This window comes from Manihot esculenta, chromosome 3 (assembly GCF_001659605.2).
Source record: "Manihot esculenta cultivar AM560-2 chromosome 3, M.esculenta_v8, whole genome shotgun sequence".
NCBI lineage: Eukaryota > Viridiplantae > Streptophyta > Magnoliopsida > Malpighiales > Euphorbiaceae > Manihot > Manihot esculenta.
In genome coordinates, this window is record NC_035163.2 from 27,137,415 (window position 1) to 27,156,030 (window position 18,616).

At 30.1% G+C, this 18,616-nt stretch overlaps 3 protein-coding genes across 8 annotated transcripts; all 3 read left to right on the forward strand.

Annotated features, from left to right (window-relative positions):
* The first annotated feature begins 2,032 nt into the window (after positions 1-2,032).
* On the forward strand, positions 2,033-5,383 carry LOC110610580 (E3 ubiquitin-protein ligase At4g11680). Of its 3 annotated transcripts, none has more exons than XM_021750559.2 (4): positions 2,033-2,617; positions 2,805-3,718; positions 4,314-4,704; positions 4,817-5,383. In XM_021750559.2, the coding sequence occupies exons 2-4, from the start codon at positions 3,216-3,218 to the stop codon at positions 4,961-4,963; spliced, it is 1,041 nt and encodes a 346-aa protein (XP_021606251.1). In that variant the 5' UTR covers positions 2,033-2,617; positions 2,805-3,215; the 3' UTR covers positions 4,964-5,383. The 3 variants fall into 3 exon arrangements, with proteins under 3 accessions (XP_021606251.1, XP_021606253.1, XP_021606255.1); XM_021750561.2 differs by having other exon boundaries at positions 2,128-2,711; XM_021750563.2 differs by having other exon boundaries at positions 2,163-3,718; positions 4,323-4,704.
* A 497-nt stretch (positions 5,384-5,880) lies between these two features.
* LOC110610597 (farnesyl pyrophosphate synthase) lies at positions 5,881-10,587 on the forward strand. Of its 4 annotated transcripts, XM_021750586.2 has the most exons (12): positions 5,881-6,192; positions 7,979-8,003; positions 8,135-8,250; positions 8,368-8,454; positions 8,593-8,709; positions 8,810-8,898; positions 8,974-9,025; positions 9,432-9,527; positions 9,665-9,709; positions 9,808-9,897; positions 9,984-10,055; positions 10,225-10,587. In XM_021750586.2, exons 1-12 carry the CDS (start codon positions 6,082-6,084, stop codon positions 10,375-10,377), a joined length of 1,053 nt encoding a protein of 350 aa, XP_021606278.1. In that variant the 5' UTR covers positions 5,881-6,081; the 3' UTR covers positions 10,378-10,587. The 4 variants fall into 4 exon arrangements, with proteins under 4 accessions (XP_021606278.1, XP_021606279.1, XP_021606280.1 ...); XM_021750587.2 differs by lacking the exon at positions 7,979-8,003; XM_021750588.2 differs by lacking the exons at positions 5,881-6,192; positions 7,979-8,003 and having other exon boundaries at positions 8,129-8,250; positions 8,384-8,454.
* A 1,951-nt stretch (positions 10,588-12,538) lies between these two features.
* Positions 12,539-13,423, forward strand: LOC110610830 (protein RALF-like 24). The gene has a single exon (XM_021750906.2). The coding sequence runs from the start codon at positions 12,779-12,781 to the stop codon at positions 13,220-13,222; it is 444 nt and encodes a 147-aa protein (XP_021606598.1). The 5' UTR covers positions 12,539-12,778; the 3' UTR covers positions 13,223-13,423.
* Positions 13,424-18,616: the final 5,193 nt, after the last annotated feature.

Sequence of the window (18,616 nt, forward strand, 5' to 3'; positions counted from 1 at the left end):
GATGATCGCCGAACTTTTTATGTTGGATTGAGAGAATTTAAGAAATTAATTACCTATAATACCACCCATGATGAAAGATCTTTTAATATTTTATTTTTTAAGTCCAACTCGTAATTAAAATAGATCGGATTGACTATATGCTCGAATCTTCTAAGAGGATAGTCTAGTCTGTTGATGAGATGAGAACTAGAAGAGTAGAACTAGCCACCTCACAATCTTATCAGCATGCGCGTCGGAGGAAATTAAATGGTCGTCTGATAAAAAGGGACATGCTGTTACGTATATATATATGAATCCGAGTGACAGAAACATGTTGTATTATAACAGGGTGACGGTTACGCGTCACTAAAAAATGAGAAAAAAGGGATAAAAAAAATGACACATAATCTTTTCAAGACTCATGCTATAAAATTTTAATTTTCGGCATCTCAAAATATCAAGAATAAATCGAGCTGTGAATTTAATATGTTTTTAATATTATATTTTAATTTTTTTAAATGTATATGTTATGTTTATTCATAGTGAAACTATTTAAAAATTGATTACATGAAGATAAAATTGTTATGCACATATATAGAAATTAATTAATTCATTGGTAAACAACCTAAATATTTTCAATAAAAAATTTATGAGTTATAATATAATTATATAAGTCGAGTTATTATTTTATTGAGAATGGATCTCCCCCTCCCTTCAAAAATTAGGCACTTTAACATGACCCCTTTACATTTATAATACAAATCATAATCAGAAGACCAAAATTGATCATACTATAATAATAATAATAATATTAATAATAATAATAATAAATTATTTTTTAATCTATGAAATATAGCATAATAACATATTTATCCTTTTATTTTTAGAATCTAACACATTTATCCTTAATATTTAATTTTGCCAAAATAAATCAAAATTCTCTTCGTAAAAAATTTATGAAATTTTCACTCGGTTAAAAGAAAAATAATAAATATAAATCCAAAAATATCATCATCAATAATAAAATGAAAAAATTACTATTTAGTTTCTATAATATAGAAAAACTCGCTACTTAATCTCTCAATTTTAAAAAATATATTAAAATATTTCTGATATTTTAAAAAATTTACTAACTAGTTTCTTTATTAATTTTATCACTAAAAATTTTATTATTTAGTTCTTATAGTTTGAAAAAAATTATTAATTGATCTCTTAAATTATTAAAAAGTTTACTAATTAGTCCTTCCATATAAGAGTTATTTTAGATTTTTTTTAATAATATTTAACAACTAAAATTAACTGAAAGACTAATTAATATATTTTTTTAGAATGTCAGAAATATTTTAATGAATTTTTTAAATGGCGAGCAGAATCGATAGCGAATAGCATTACAAAAATAATTTTTATTAAATTTTAACTTTTTATTTTTAATAATTAAAATTTTATATATTTAATTTTTATTATGTTTTGCTGAATTATCTTAAATTTATTAAAATTTTTATTTATTTATAGAGATTGCATTTGAAATTTTTTTCCTTAAATTTTAAAGAAATTAAATTTTAGAGAATAAAGCGATGAATTTAAAAAATAAAAGGACAAATATATTAATTGTGTAATATGTTAAGGATGAAAACTTTTTTTTTTTTATAATTTTTTGAGAGAAAAGTTTATAAATTTTTAGAAATTAAATTTTAGAGATTAAAGTGTTAGGGTTTAAACAGTCAATTCGGTTATTTTTAGTATTTTTATTAAAATTTCAGAATTAAATTTGAAGAATAAAAATATAGATTTTAATAAATAGAAAGAAGAATTCGTTAATTACATGATATCTTAAGAAATAAAAAAATAATTTTTTTAATAATAATATTAAATAAATGGGTCACGTTATTTGGACATTGACTTGGATAATTTGCACAAGCATCATAGAGTGGGACAAAGTTTAGAGGGGTCCTACAATATATGGAGGGTTCCCCACACAAAGGGAGAAGAAGTGTCCATAGTGCAAAGCAAGTAAATAAATAACAAGCAACACCTACAGCCAATGGCCCATATGGCTTCCCTTATTAACATAATCTAATGGCAACAGAAGAGATGGTTGCTTTGTTGGATTAGGTGGCCAACCTCCCACCATGGAATCACCATCCCACCATCACTGTACCCGCCATAATTCAAATCTCCGTTTTTATATTTCAAAATTATTGCTTAATTAAATATCGATTAGCAGTAATGTCTCTCTTTGCCTCTTATCCAATTAAGGTCCAAAGTGACATTAACGTAACTTTAAAATCTTATAAACAATAAATCTTCTTTTACTCCCATTTTGTGTGTCAGAGAGAAAGAAAGATTTGTAGTTGAAGCAGCAGTTGCTGTTTGCTCTCTCCATCTCAGCTTTGCTTACTAAACAAACAATATACCAGAGGGAAGTTAGGCCAACGGTTAGCTAGCTTCTCTCCGAACTTGCGTTTTCCCTTGGAATCAAAGCAAAGCTCTTCTGGCTTTTGCAGTTGAGTTCTTGGTCACCATCTGAAACCCAAACTTCACCTGCCTGTCATATTCTTCCAACCCCCAGTCTGCTTCTCTTTCTTTATTTCACAATCTTTCTACTTACACCTCTTCTCTGCTTCTGCTGCTTATTCAGGTTCTTGCTTAAATACCCACTTGAGTTTTTCATGTTTTGTGTGTGCTTTGGGGAGCTTTGATTCCAGTTCCTTGTCGAGTCAAAGCTTTTTAGTGTAAAGGCATCTTTTGTTGTATTCAGGCTTATTTACTTATACACTTTTTCAGTTCTTCAATTCTTTGAATCTTGATTTTGTGGGTTTTTGCAGCTGGTGCAGATTAAGTGGTGTTCTTCAATTGAAGAACTGCCTTTGATTTACGCTTGAAGGTTGAAATTTTCATTGGATAGCACTTTGGTGTTCAAGTATTTGGTCCCACCACTCAGCCCTGTTGGTATTTGCATTTTTGCCTCACTGAATTCTCATGATCAGCTAAAGCTTTCAACTATAATCTATTTTCAATCCGTTCTTTGATTCCCAATACAATAATCGTGAGTTACCAACTAGTCACACAGAATTCATGCTGGTATTCCGTTTCCTGTTAATTCCGTCTAACACTCGTATAAGATCATGCTGTAGCTTAATAGCCAAAACTTGTACGTCTTCATCAAACCAGTTTTCTTTCCATATTTGAGCAGTTTAACGCTCAAATCCTAAAATTTTTACCTTCAATACTCTCAAATGAATACCCGCTATTTCTCTCCACCAGACTCGTTGTGTAATTCGGGTACCGCAGTTTCATTTTCAGCAAATTCTGCAGTAGGGGAGGATCATGAGCCTGTGATCACCAGAAACAGACCGTCTCGTACTCCCTCTTCTACTTTCTTGATAAGAATGGCAATGAGGATTTCAAGAGCAAGGTGGTTCACCTTCTTGAGAAGAGTATTTCACTACCAGAATGGTTCAAGATCCAATCTTGGGTCTAATCCTTTCAATTCTAGCACTTGGATGATGCTGGAATTTATAGCGTTGATTGTTCAAATAAGTATGACCACATTCACTTTGGCAATTTCCAAGGGTGAGAAACCTGTTTGGCCTATGAGAATATGGATTGTTGGTTATGATATTGGCTGTCTCCTTAGCCTGCTGCTACTTTATGGGCGCTACCGCCAAGTTCATGTGACTCAAGGAGAAAGTTTTGGCCTTTCTGATTTAGAGGAGCAGAGGGGCGGTGACGACTCCAGGTATTGTACACTTCTAACTTACTCTGTGTACTTATTTTGTTAGAAAGGTATTTATCTTATGGGGCTAAATTTCTATGTTAAAATTCAGGATTTTAGCATAATAACAAAATATAGTTTAAAAATACATATATGTTTAAAATAATGGATTAGTGTTGTTGCTGCCTTGGGGTTCAGCAAGCCATAGAAAATGATAAGATAGTCTAAAAATTATGCAACATAATCACGAAAAGAAGTGAAAATATGGCTTAATAGTTAGGAAAGGTCGCCCCATGTCCTTTAGCACCACAAACCTCACAAAATATTAATTCGGTAAGTCATAAATCGAATCCATAAAAAAATATCTTAATTCAAGGCACATAAGTAGCATTAATGCTATTAAATCATGGATAGAATTCGAAGCACGTATTGGGTAGAAAGTTGTATTTCTTTTGTGTTCAGCATGTTAAAAAGTTTTTTTTCTTTTCATTCAACCGAGAGAATAATAAATTACTTGTGAACTTGTATGTTTGTCCATTGAGTTTTTTTCTTTTCATTCAACCGAGAGAATAATAAATTACTTGTGAACTTGTATGTTTGTCCATTGATTTGTTTATAGTTTATTCAGGTGCTCACATCTGATGAACAAATGTCGGACATCTCTGGAGCTATTTTTCGCAATATGGTTTGTAATGGGTAACGTTTGGGTCTTTGATTCCCGCTTTGGATCTTTCCACCGGGCTCCAAAACTCCATGTTCTCTGCATCTCTCTGCTTGCTTGGAATGCTCTGAGCTACTCATTTCCATTCCTACTGTTTCTGCTGCTATGCTGTTGTGTGCCACTCATTAGCAGTGTCCTTGGATACAACATGCATATGGGGTCTGCTGAAAGAGGGGCATCCGATGATCAAATCTCTAGCCTACCAAGCTGGAAATATAAAGCAGTCGACACCAATTTGGAGACTGGCAATGGTGTTGATTGCAACTCAACCCTTGCAAGTGAAGATCCTGTAAGTACTAGTTTGTTGAGTACAAGTAACTAACAAGTTTGCTTATTAGTATAGAATCAAGGAGTATCAATGAATCTTTTTCCCCTTAATATGGTTGAAATGACATTGACAGGAATGCTGTATTTGCCTAGCCAAGTACAAGGACAAGGAAGAAGTAAGGCAGTTGCCATGTTCACATATGTTTCACCTCAAGTGTGTAGATCATTGGCTCAGAATTATATCTTGTTGCCCACTTTGCAAACAAGAACTGGAGAGATAAACATCAAGCTGAAAATGGAAAGCTGAAGCTTTTATTAGGATCTTTCCCCCCCCCCCCCCCCCTTATTCTGCTTTTATTGCTCTGTGTGATTCTCATGTATTTACATGATTCCCTATTTCTCTTCTTTGAGTTGTGTATTTATAAGGTTACTTGAGCGAGTGCTTTGCTTGTACAGTGGAGCTCACCAGTAACCATAACACCATATCTGTGATGGTGTATATGTGAGGAAAATGATGGGGTGGGGTGGGGGGGGGGAACTGCTTGCTTCCTAAAGGTAGCAGCCAGTCCATCTGTCCTCAAGATTACCCCATATCCTGAATATGATTTTTTACACTGTAATACATATTTTCAATACATGTACATCAAATTTTTACATAAAACAATTGCAATACAGATTCATTGCAGGCTATGTGGTCATTCTACTCTGCTGCTACAAATTCTAAATTGGTTTCCTTAGATTTTAGATGGTTGGGTTTCAATGGTACGTTCATGGTGTAACCCTCAAGAGTGAATATTCAATTCACTCTTGGACAAATATTTTCTTTTTTTTTTTTCTAAAAAAAAAAGCAATGAACTGTGTAATTTGAAACAACTTATATAAATTGATTTATATAATAAAAAAGTTAAACTAAATTTTTGGAGACAAATTAAAAATTAATAGAATTAAAATATGTTTACAAAAGTAAATAAACAGGGAATATTGCTAATGGATTTTTAGTACATTAATATTAATATTAGAGCTATTTTTTAAGAGTTTTTAATTATTATTGAAATTAATAATTAATTTAATACATAATTCATATAGATCTAGTAAAACTATTTAAAAAAAAAAAAAAAAGAGCTCAAGTTTCAATCTTTTTTTTTTAAAGGGTCAAAACTGGGGAGCGCATTGGTATCGCAAACCTAAGGCTGCAATGCGGAGATCTGGATATGCATTTAAAAAATAGACGCATATTATCCATTTTTTCAAAATCAATTAGAAGATCCAATAGCTGATAATTTTTGCTCACAGTAGACCCATGTGCACAGAATCATTTACGGTTTAAAATATTGGATATGAGCCAGTAAAGTTCCACAGTTTCACACAAAATCCAAAGGAGAAGAATACAGAACAAAAAATGAGCGATGCCAAATCCAAGTTCTTGGAAGTTTATTCACTTCTCAAATCTCAGCTGCTAAATGACCCTGCTTTTGAATTCACTGATGAATCTCACCAATGGGTCGATCGGGTAATTTTCTCTCTTCTCACTGCTGCTCTTTTTGTTTATCTTTTTTGGGTATTAATTGCTGAATCTGTGTTTTTGGTTTCTTTCAACTTCGTCTTGTTTCTACTCTTTTAAGATTTCTGTTGCTGATACTATGACAAGTTAAGAACACTTGATTACATGTGCTATTTGACGCCTTGAGTACTGTTCTTAGCAACGGTGGACCTCAGATTCACTTGTAGAAGGGCGATGCCCGCCTGCCAAATTTGATTCGGAAACTTTAATGGCAATGTTTGTTTGGCTTGTTTTGGGTAATTATGACACTTTGACTTGAAATGGACTTAAGGGTGGTTGGTTGAATCCTGCGATAGTTTGGTAAATGAAGAAAAAAAATATACTTTTTGGCCTCTGCTTCTTTCGCTGAAAATATTTTCAATAAAAATATTTTTTATATTTTTATAATATTTAGGATACTAAAAAAATTTAATCCAGAAAAAAATATTTTACTGTTGAAAGGAAAAGTTAGTCCTTTTAAATAAAATTATTTTAAATTTTCTATATATAAATTTGTTAATATATTTTATTTTTTAATAAAAAATAATTTATTTTGTTGAACAATATTTTTCATAAAAATATTTTTTATAAATATATTTTTTAAATATAAATTATTTTCTACAAGTAAGCCATTTTTAATCCTAGAGTATGTGGTGCTGATTTTGGGATTGGGGTTCTTTGAATTTACTAGTTTTTTTCCATTTTAATTGATTTGTGAAATTAATGAAATGGAAATTTTAAGAGTAAAATGAATTTTTTTGTGACGGAGTGAAATTTGTTACTTCATCCAATAATTTGAATACAATTTTTTTTATGTTATTCTAAAATATTGTTCACTCTCTTTTATTTACATTATGATTAATATATAAAGTTACCATTATATTTCTAATTAATTTTATCTATTTTTAACACAATTTTTTGTAATTTTTTTATAAATGAGAATTTAAATTATTTCTTAATATTTAATTCAAACTATATGTTATTAATAATGATTTTATTATTTTAATAAAATTTAATGTTTTTATTTTTATTTTTATATTAAAATGGGTATATTGAAAAGTTAATAAAAAAATTTCTCTAACATTTATAAAAAATTAAAATGGACAAAAATCATGAGAGGAGAGTATAATGTATTTTCTTTTACAAGTTACGACAACGTGACTCCTCAATTCTCATTACCCCTCCTCTCTCTGCTCATGCCACAGGCATTTTAAGATTTTTACCAGCCTTTGGGGGGCTAAGTCTCTCCTTATCCCAACTTCCTCCTATGTTTGAACCCCAACTTTTTACACTATAAGGTGAACACGCAACTGCTAATTTATTAGCTCAATGGCCAAGTGCTTATTTAGCCTTTAACATCTTGCTATTATCTGTGTTCATCCATCATATGGTTTTGAATCACTCATCTGTCTCAAACCACTGTGGGAATAAAACTTGAATCTTCCTTGCATTATTTTTTGCCATATTGAACTTTACTTTTTGGGGTTTAGGTTGTGCCTGCACCTGCAGATGCACTTTAATATATATGATTTTGTGTTTTCTGTTGAATCCCATGTCGGTTTGGGATAGAGGTAATGGAAGGGTTTTAAGTACTCCTCCCCTTCAACTAGCTTTTTTTTAGTGAGTTAGTCCTGATCCAAATTTAACATCCTCCGTATTTTGGTAATTCTGTGAGTTTCCAAAGCTCTGTTCGAAGTATGTGGCTCTATATAATACTAGTGGGTCCTAATTATATGAATTTGGTCGTTTGCTGCAGATGTTGGACTATAATGTACCTACAGGTGGGAATTTGAATGTTGCATCCTTGAGCTTCTATCGCATCAGCCATAAGCTAAATTTATAAAGTCAAGTGGATATTCAATTTTCTTCTCAATCTTAATTTAAAATCTTTTTGTGATGGTATTATTTACAGGAAAGCTATACCGAGGACTGGCTGTTGTTGATTGCTACAAGTCACTCAAGGAAGGAAAAGAACTAGTTGATGATGAAATTCTTCTTGCTTGTGTGCTTGGTTGGTGCATTGAATGGGTATGTTTTTGCAGGCCACATGCATTTGGTTGAGCCAGCTTTACCACTAGGCAGAATTTTACTTTTCTTAATGTGCTAAATGTAACTCATTTAGATGCTGATTGCTGAATATTCCAGCTTCAAGCATGTGCAGTGGTTCTTGATGACATCATGGATAACTCTCAGACACGCCGTGGTAAACCTTGCTGGTTCAGGCTACCAAAGGTTTGAATGAATTCATTTTTTTTCATCATTTAAAAATGGAAATTTTCATTGTTTTTCCCTATTTAGTGTTTATAACTGGTTTGTGGATTAGCAAAACAGCTGATGAATTCTCTGTGTGTCATCGTTTCTTTATTATAGGTTGGTTTTATAGCCATAAATGATGGAATACTTCTCTTCAATCACGTCCATCGAATTCTGAAGATGTATTTCAGGGAGAAGCCTTATTATGTGGATCTGCTGGAGTTATTTGGTGAGGTAGTATAATCTTTCTGAAACCAATGTGGCAGGAACATTTCTTCCCTTCTTTATCATCAAAATTCAAGGATCAACTTTTAATGTGTTCATATTTACATAGGTGGAATTCCAGTCAGTCTCTGGAGAAATGATAGATTTAATTACCACCCATACAGGAGCAAAAGATCTATCAAACTATTCATTGTCACTGTAAGTGATAACATATAATGCTCGTCTTTATTTACCTTGTATTGAACAGTTTTTTTTGTTGTGTTTTTCCTACAGTTACCACCGAATTGTTGAGTACAAAGGTGCATATTATTCAATTTACCTTCCAGTGAGTGGCAATTCCATTGTGTATGCATTCTTAACTATGTTTCTCATGTTAATTATATTTATTATTGCATTACTCTCAGCAAAAGATGTTTTCATAGTAATGCTAAACTAAATTTGATCTCAAGTAAGCTAGCTAATTTCTTTGCGTGTAAAACTGTTGTATGAACCTTCATTATTGTGGATGCATTATGTGGGAGGGGAATGCTGTCACTAAAGAGAACTACCCTTTTCCTCTCGCCCCTCCCAAGTCTCTATGTGAAGCATTGAATTCCAGCATCTCAGTCATCTATAATGTTTAGATGTCCTCCATCAGCAAACAACAATCTTACTTTTCACCTGTGCTTGCTTTTAAGATTCACTGCTTGCATAGCATTGACATTTTCTTTATTTTCACTGTATATGCCCAGGTTGCGTGTGCATTGGTTATGGCAGGTGAGAATGTTGAGAACCATGTTGAAGTGAAGAAGATCCTCGTTGAAATTACAATCTATTTTCAAATACAGGTTATTCACTACGCAAAAAGATTCTCTTTAATTTGCAGAATTGCAATGCCTAAGCATACATCAGTATTTTCTTAATAAATTGTCAAAATTGTCTGATCTATACATCTGAGCTAGTAATGTGCCTATTTACATTGTAGGATGATTATCAAGATTGCTTTGGAGACCCCAAAGCCACTGGTAAGGTAAGTTTATGGGATTTATTGTCTATACATTTCCCCTGCTTTATATCTATTACTCCTCTTGTTAGCTAATTGGAGACTTGTGAACTTGGGTATTTCAGGTTGGAACAGATATTGAAGATTGCAAGTGCACTTGGTTTGTTGTGAAAGCACTGGAACTTGCTAATGAGGAACAAAAGAAATTGTTATATGTAAGTATGATACTTCATTGTTGCACACTTGCGTTTTGATCTTCCATAACAGGCATTGAACTGGTACCAAAAACTACTCTTTCCAGGAAAATTATGGGAAAGCAGACCCAGCCTGTGTTGCAAAAGTGAGAGAACTCTATCAAGTTCTTGGTCTTCAGGTTTGTCTTGACGCCTTCGTCTGTGCATCATATTAACAAGGAAGGAAAAGTTACTATTATGGCTTATACTATAATGTTATTATACTCATTCCCAGTTGGAGCCCAATGAGCCCCAAAAGAAAAAGTTATGATAATTGATTCAATAGAATAAGGAGATGTTTGTATGCAGGGTATATATGCCGAATATGAGAGGGAGACTTATGAGAAGCTGTCAAAAACCATTAAAGCTCATCCAAATAAAGCGGTGCAAGCTTTATGGGGAAGATTCGTAGAAACCAGATGGACAGTTGAGAGAGCAGGGCATGCTGCTGGGAACAGCTGAGAAGAAGAGATGGATTTGTTTGCACCGACTGCCAGCATCTGCTTTGGTTCTTGTTCTTCTAATGGTTCAGAATGATACTGGTTTAGCTCTAAAATAAGCTGCGGATTGACCTCTTCCACAGCTACATGAAATGCCTGTCAATTTCGGTTAATGATTTTAATACTTGATTTAGTTTAGGTTAATAAAATTATTTATAATTTAGACTCTAAAGATTTTTTTTTACTTATTTTTACTATTATTAAACTATTATATCATAAAATAAGACTTTAATTGTTTAAAATAAAAATTAAATTCAAGTTATATTAAAAAAAACAAAACATAATAGTTTAATTTGATTTTAGAAATATAAAATTATTTTTAATTTGAATTAGAAAATTGTTTTCAATCAAAAGAAATTGGTAATTCCAAATAATTATAATAGCAAAATTTATAAATTATATTTTAATTAAATAATTGTAAATTACATACACAATAGTTTCAAATAATGAGAACTTTTTTATAAAAAAAGATGCAGATTATTCCTTTTCAACGATGAATGGTAAGCAATGATAGTTTCTTCTGCTGTCTTGTGAAGTTGAAAAGCTAAGTAATTCAGATGTTGGTTTTCTCTTGTTTCTGCCCGAACGAAGCAAGTGCAGCGGCAGTGTGACGGAGCCAGGAGCAAAGCGCTACCATTGCGGCTGCGCCGCTGTGGCACCTTCATCCTCAATTCAAAGTATTTTCCGGTTGTCAGTATGGCACATGCCTCCTTTGCCGTACCTTCCTTCCGCCCCTGGTAGCGGCATCGGCAATAGAAGCTTGCGAGGTTGTTTCCGGTCTTGCGAGGTTGTTTCCGGTGAAGTATAATCTGTAGTTGAAATTGTGATGTGAACTGAGAACCTGGATGCCACAAATAAGTCAAATTTTGAACAAACATGGTATAATGACAAAGGAATAGCTTCGGAAATGTTTCCACCTTAACGTTTTCTTTTGTATTTGCTGTTTTGTCAATCCTCAATCATTTGCAATGATGATGTTCACAGCCATGGCTAAGACTGTGTTAAGAACTTAAAATGGAGCCTGGAGCCAGCCCTTGAAAGGCACAGTTTTAGCTGACACTAAACACAAGTTTCTGCTGCTTTTTTTTTTTAATTATTTTCGGAATTTCATAATTTTTATTAACTTAAAGTTATTATTATTTTTTAAAATTATAATAATATATAAATTTATTATTATTATTTTATTTAGTTTTATTTTACTTAATGCGTAAGGAACCAATTCAACTCAAAAAGTTTGGTGAGGTTGCATTAATGCTTCCAGTTCAAGTGTTTCTAAACAACCATTATACAATTTGGTGGGATATAATTCGATTTTATTTTTTCTTTTTTTCTTTTTCATATATAGGCTAAGTTTTCATTAGAAAGAAAAATAAAAATAATTTTCTCTCTTATTTCATGAGTAAACGTGAATTTCTTGAAATCTAGCCATTTTATTTTTCTCCTACCTTTTTGGGTTGGTGGATTAATTGATATTTGCTTATAGGCTAAATACAGTAATTTCAAGAATAATTTAAAATTGTATTTTGAAGTTAGTATTTTAAATGCCACTGTTCTTGTCATTTATTACAGAAATAGCCAGATGGTACCATTAGGTCAGATTCTGTCCGACCCCTTCCTCATTTATTTCCCTATTAAAATCATCCCCCTACTCCATTTTAAATATTATTTATTTTATTTTATTTTATTTTATTTTTGTTTAATTTATTTATTATATCTGGAAGAGATTTTTTTATTTTATGTTTCTGAATTTTATTATAAAATAAAAAATAGGGATAAATTCATGGGATGGGCAAAATATTTGTAAAAGGCAAGGGATTTTAATATTTTAAAATTAAAATAGTGCTATTCTTGTAATTATGCCAAAAGTGGGAGGGCAGAATTGGTGAGGAAATTGTAGTTTTTCTTTTTTTTTTTTAAAGATAACTTACTATTTTGAATTTTTATTAAACATATTCAAATTTCTGTACTCATTACAATTACATTATTTTAGATGCTATACACGATTATCGAATTTAAAATGACATATAAAAAAAATAAATATTACTGTAATTAACTTGTGGTTGTAATAATTAAGATTTCAAATCTTAATTAAATGAAACAATTCAAGCTTAATTAGGTCATAATCCCAAGATCAAGTGACAGAGAAGTGTTTTGGTCCTTCAGAATATTAAAAATGATGAAAAATTTTACCTTTGTTTCACTCCAAATCCCAAGAAAATTTATTTATACAAGAAATGGAGAGAAAGTTGCTATTTTGTGATCATTGATTTCAGAGTGCTGCACCTCAGAAAATAGAGTAAATTCTCTGGTGTTAACCAGACAAATTTCACACTTGGGAACTGTTTGCCCATCTTGTCCCATCTATGACCTTCCCAACCACCACAGGCTCGGTTCTCCACCTCCATAACAACTCGAGAACAGGCGACAAGAACCGTTCTAGCCAACCTAGGAAAATGTCCAAACCCACATTTTACCTTCTAGCACTGTTTTTGCTTTACACCCATTTGAAATTTTGTGATGGGGTTTCAGTTTCAGGCCTCAATTCGTTTGAAAAGAGTGAGATTGATGCCATGGTGAGGAGGGGTTGCACCAAGAAGATTGGAGACTGCCTTGAAGAACCGGAGATGGAGTCGGAGATCAGCAAGAGAGTCCTTATGATGCAGAAGAAATACATAAGCTATGAGACACTGAAGAGGGACATGGTTCCATGTGCAAAACCTGGTGCATCTTACTATGATTGTCATGCTGGAGAGGCTAATCCTTACAGCAGAGGTTGTGAAGTTATTACAAGATGTCGTGGAAATTAACAATTTGGGTACAAACTAGTTAAAATTGACATCAGCTTTGTGCTATTATTACATTTCTAGATTTTGCGTCTTAATTTAATATTCCTATATTGATTTCCCATATGCATGAACATAAGCTTAATTTTTAGAAAGATCTGGGTTATCCTTTTCAGATCAATTTAAGTGAATGGTGATATGAGATGAGTTTAGTTTGTCTTGCCCATGCCTTCAGCTTTTTTCTGGATGACTTCTGATCTTTCTTTTTGTTGTTTGTGCTGTTTTCTTTTAGGGTATCCTATTTTTGTCAATAAAATAAGAAATTTCTATTGTAGAAGTGCTTATGAGCATAACCCCTCTCTTTTTCTGGGCACACCATCAAAGCAAATGCAAAGTTTTGTTCACAAATTATGCCACACAAAGAGGTGACTTCTTCCTATTTTCCATCAAGAATCTGCAGTTATGCCTTGCCCTAACCTCCTGATACTCTAGGAACAAATTTTCTTTTCACTGGCTCAAGTCATTTACCCATATTTATTAGGTTAACAATGATCATCTCCTTTACTGATGTCTTTTTTTATCTTTTATGAAGTAAATAACTTGATGTTCTTGTACTGTTTTCTCCTCAGCAGTTTATGACCATGATGTTCATTTAGATTTGTCTATAATTTATGGATACTCTACAAGTGCTCTGGGATAAAATGAAAACAAAAATGCAGATGGGCTTTATCTAGTTTGATCTGATAACAAAACAAATTCCTCTGCTTTAGATGCTTCTGTTTCACTGAGATAATCCTTTTTGTTTGGCTTGTTGTTGTGTAGTTGCAACTGGCAAGTGGTTTCTCTGCCATTGGCAATAGAAATTTGTAGAAGATCTGTGCAATAAGAACAACATAATCAAAAAGAATACAGAGAAATAGAGATTTTACTGTTTTTTTTTTATGGTTGCTGCTTTTATATTTTCGCACCCTAATTTCTAATGCATTATTTTAGCTTTTCCCATGATATTTGTCATACAACTTCAAGAAAAAAAAAAATCCTTGCACTGTATAAATTCTTTCTGGGTTTAGAATGTGTTTCCTAGGGCACATGAACAGATGATGTGGTTCCAGTTCATGTAATCAAATACCCATTGTTGATGTTCATCTCAGGAGACTGCATGAATCACTGTTATTACATTAGACAGACTACAGAGTCCTACCGATCCATCATGTACTGTGGGAAAATGAGTTGTGTGATAATCTAGCTTTGAAGCATCTGTATTCCTTCGTCTTCTTTCTTTCCCTAACATTACATGGCACACAGAGTAAATATTTGCTGTGATATAGAAGTCTTGGATTGAGAATGTAGCTTAATTTTCTGTGGGAGAGATCTCCAATGTCCATTTTGCTTTTCAGTTTCTTCATTTGTCCTGAATCTAAGATAGTTTTGGTGATTCTACTTTTCATTTTGAGGATGGGCTCAGTTGCTTGGACATTGTTTTGATCTTCTATATACACACACAAACAAAGAGTTGCTAAATTTTTCTAAGTAGTCGGGACAAGAAACAAGGCCTTGGGCTTGGAGTTATGATTGAACTCATACTCGTGATGCTGCAGTCATCATTTTCAATCACTAAAATGTTGGTTGATATGATGATCAAGGCTCGATTCCACAATATTATTTTTTTAATAAAATCATACTAATTATTTTAACAGTCGTTAATTTTTTAATAGATAATAACGGGTAATAGTAAAGTTATATTTTTTATAATTCACTCACTTTATTTTTTTATATTAAATTTTTTTATATTATTATTGTAAAATATTATTTTATAAATTAATTTTTTTTTATAAATTTACTTGAAGTTAAAATATATTTTTTTAAAATTTTAAATTCAAAATAATTATAAGTACAAATTTTGTAACAAAAAGGAAATTAAAAATTTTATTATTTATTATTATATATTATTAATATACACTATTAAATTTTATTTAAGAATCTATATTCTTAGAAAAATAAAATTTACAAAACTCCAACAGTAGTAATGGATAGCAGTGGTGACAGTGTAAAATTATATGTTTTATCACAATATGTTTTAAGTATTTATAGTAAAATTTAGTATATTAATAATATTAGACGAACACTATTTTATATTAGACGAACATAATAGGTTGAATAGTTTTATAATAATTATAGTATAAATATATTTTACTATTAAAAAAATAGTATGATTTTTTTAAAATATTTTTATAATAATTACGATATAAATATATTTCACTATTAAGAAAAAATAGTATGATTTCTCTAAAATATCTAATCGTCCAAATTTAGTTCAGGTTTAATCTAATTAAAAGGGTTGAAAATATCTTGATGATTCATTATTTAAATTCAATCTAATTAAGTTCAATTTAATCAAAACTGTTGAGTGAACTGTCAAAGAGTAATACAATTATGGATTTTATGTTTTTTTTTTAAATAAAACTATTAATTGTATTAATAAAATTTTATCAAACAAATAGGGATATCATTCCAAATAGAGAGACGATTATACCTGATAAATTCTCTAGTCAAAGTATAAGCAGTTACAATAGCATTACGACGAATTCATCTAACAGAGTTCTAAAATCTAACAAAGATTTACAATCATTAAAAATCAAATCCTTACATAAGATAATTTAGCAAAAATATGTTCCCTTCTTTTTCATCACTTAAGTATAAATCATTAAAGTTTTCCGAACAAAACTACGGAAGAGAGCTTTTATGAGATAAACCTCGAATAAGGTTCTATGACTGGTGTCGTCATTGCGATTCCGAAAACTCATAATAACTAGTAAGCTTTCATTGAATATTACATTCGAAAACAACCGAATCAATAAAATTTGAATAAAAGCCAACCACAGAAATTGACACATGACTTTTCCACATTAACGAAAGGTCTCCTCCCAATCCTTGTCTATTGACTGAGAAGTAACCATCAAAATGTAAAAAATTATGAAAAAATTTCATACAAGAACTAAGAGCTTTTGTTCCATCAAAAATAAAATGTCTGGTTTGTAACTAGTAATCAAATCCTTCAATACATTAACTGTCTGAGAATTGCTGACATAAATCTACCAAAGAGGTTCGCATATTTTAAAAATTGATTGGATTGTATGTTAGAAATATCTCATCATACAGAAATTATAAGTGACGATCGAAATATCTCTAGAATTCTTAACAGGGACAACAATATATTTTTCTTCATCATCGACAGTCAATTGACATAGATTGTCTTAGTTAGATTTAAGGAAAAGAAAAAAGCGAGAATATCGAGTCACAAATGGATCGTTGAGGGAAATTTAATTATAATGCATCTCATGTTAGATGTTAAGAAAATAAATAAAAAAAAATATTAAATACAAGTCATTTGAAAAGGAAAAAAGAAAGAGAGATGTGTAAATAATTATATGAAATGGAATAGAAATTTTGTTAATGGATTTCATATAGAATAAATAATAAGGTTACATTTTCGTGAAAATTAAAAAAATTAAAATTATTATAGTTATTAATATAATAAATTGTAGTAATTTAAATTTAATATTTTGATTGTTTAATATTTATAACAATTAATTAAGAGGATTAGAATCACGATTTTATTTTTTATTGTACTTTAATTATTTATATTTATTAATATTTATAGTTATTTAAATTAATAAAATTTTATTTTAATAATATTTTATATAATTGATTCTATTAATTTTTTAATTATTTTATATTTTTATTACAATTGATAATATTTTAATTGATTGTATATATTTATTATATTAGAAAGTAGTATGAAATTAAAAGGTTATTAATAATTAAAAGAATAAAAATTATATTTATTACAATTAATATAATAAAAATTATATTTATTATATTAGATTATTATTTGTAATTAAAAATAATAAATTATATTTATTATATATATATTAGTTATTATTTTATATAAAATTAATAAAAAATTATAAATATATTTGCATCACATATTATAAATATTTAAAATTAATTATGTGACCTGTGAATCTCTCCTTAATCTATTTTAACATGTAATTATATATATATTAATTATTAATGATAGAAATATAATAATTTAAATATATTAGAAATATAATAATTTAAATATATTATTTTTTACATTTTATAGTTAAAAATATAAATATGTATTAATTTTTTATTAATTATTTTAAAGATATAGGTAGTTTTAGTTTTAAATTTTTTATAATTATAAATTAATATATTATATTAAAAAGTTATAAAAAATTAAAAGGCCAAGTATTAATAATAATAATAATAATTTAAAAATTATATATATATATAATTAGCACTCCTGGTGGAAAGTGCATCCTGATAGACCTGAGAGGTCTGAGATTCGACTCCCCAACCCCTGTTTCAAAAAAAATAAAAAATAAAAATAATAAATTACATTTATTATGAATATATTAATTAATAAATGATTAAATATAAAAATATAATTTAAAAATAAAATATATTAAGTGTATCACTTAATACAAATGCACAAATTTAAATTGTCTTTAAATATGCCACTTTATCAATTTCTTTATAATCTATTTTTTAGACTCTGATTTATAAATAAAAGTTAAAATACTAATTACTAATTTAAAAATTATTACCAAGCTAATTAATTGCATACTTTTAAGACTTATTTTTCTGTTTATTTTTTCCTTAAATTTTAAAAATTATAATTAGAAAGAAATAATAATTCGCACTATGCTGGAATCACCCATAGAAAAAAAAAAAAAAAACTCTTAAATGATAAAATTAAATTGATTCATTATAAGTTTAATTAAATTGAATTGAATTCAATTAAAGAATTTTTAATTCAATTCTAATGTGTAAATAGGAAATCCACTTATGTCGTCTGTCTCTACTCTTTCACCAATGATGGCATGTTGGGAAATTACTACTTTGGAGATTTGCTATTTTTTTTTTTAAACAAAAAAAAAAAAAAAAAAAAAATTTAAAAAAGATGTGGCTCCGAGTATATTACCGTCTTTACAAGTCACAACATGCCATACCCAACACCAGTCACAACCAGAGACCCCACCTTTCTCCATCTACAAATTACAATACGCAACCTTTTCTAATTGTTCACCAACTGTTTATTTTTCAAACATTGCATATCAAAAGCCTAATTTCCTAGTACGGAATGAGTAACCAACCCATCCCCATTCAAACTTGGCATAACCATCATCTTGCATAACTCAATTTTCTTGTCAATCTATGACCCTGTTCGGTTAACACATGTTTTGAAGCATAACTAGAATTGCCCATCAGTGGGGCTTTCAAGATTACCAAAGCTTTCATTTCTCTAGTATAGAAATCCAACAATGAAGCTTGTTTGCAATTATGTTTTAGGGTACAACATTGCAGGAGATTATGTTTGATCCAAGTTTG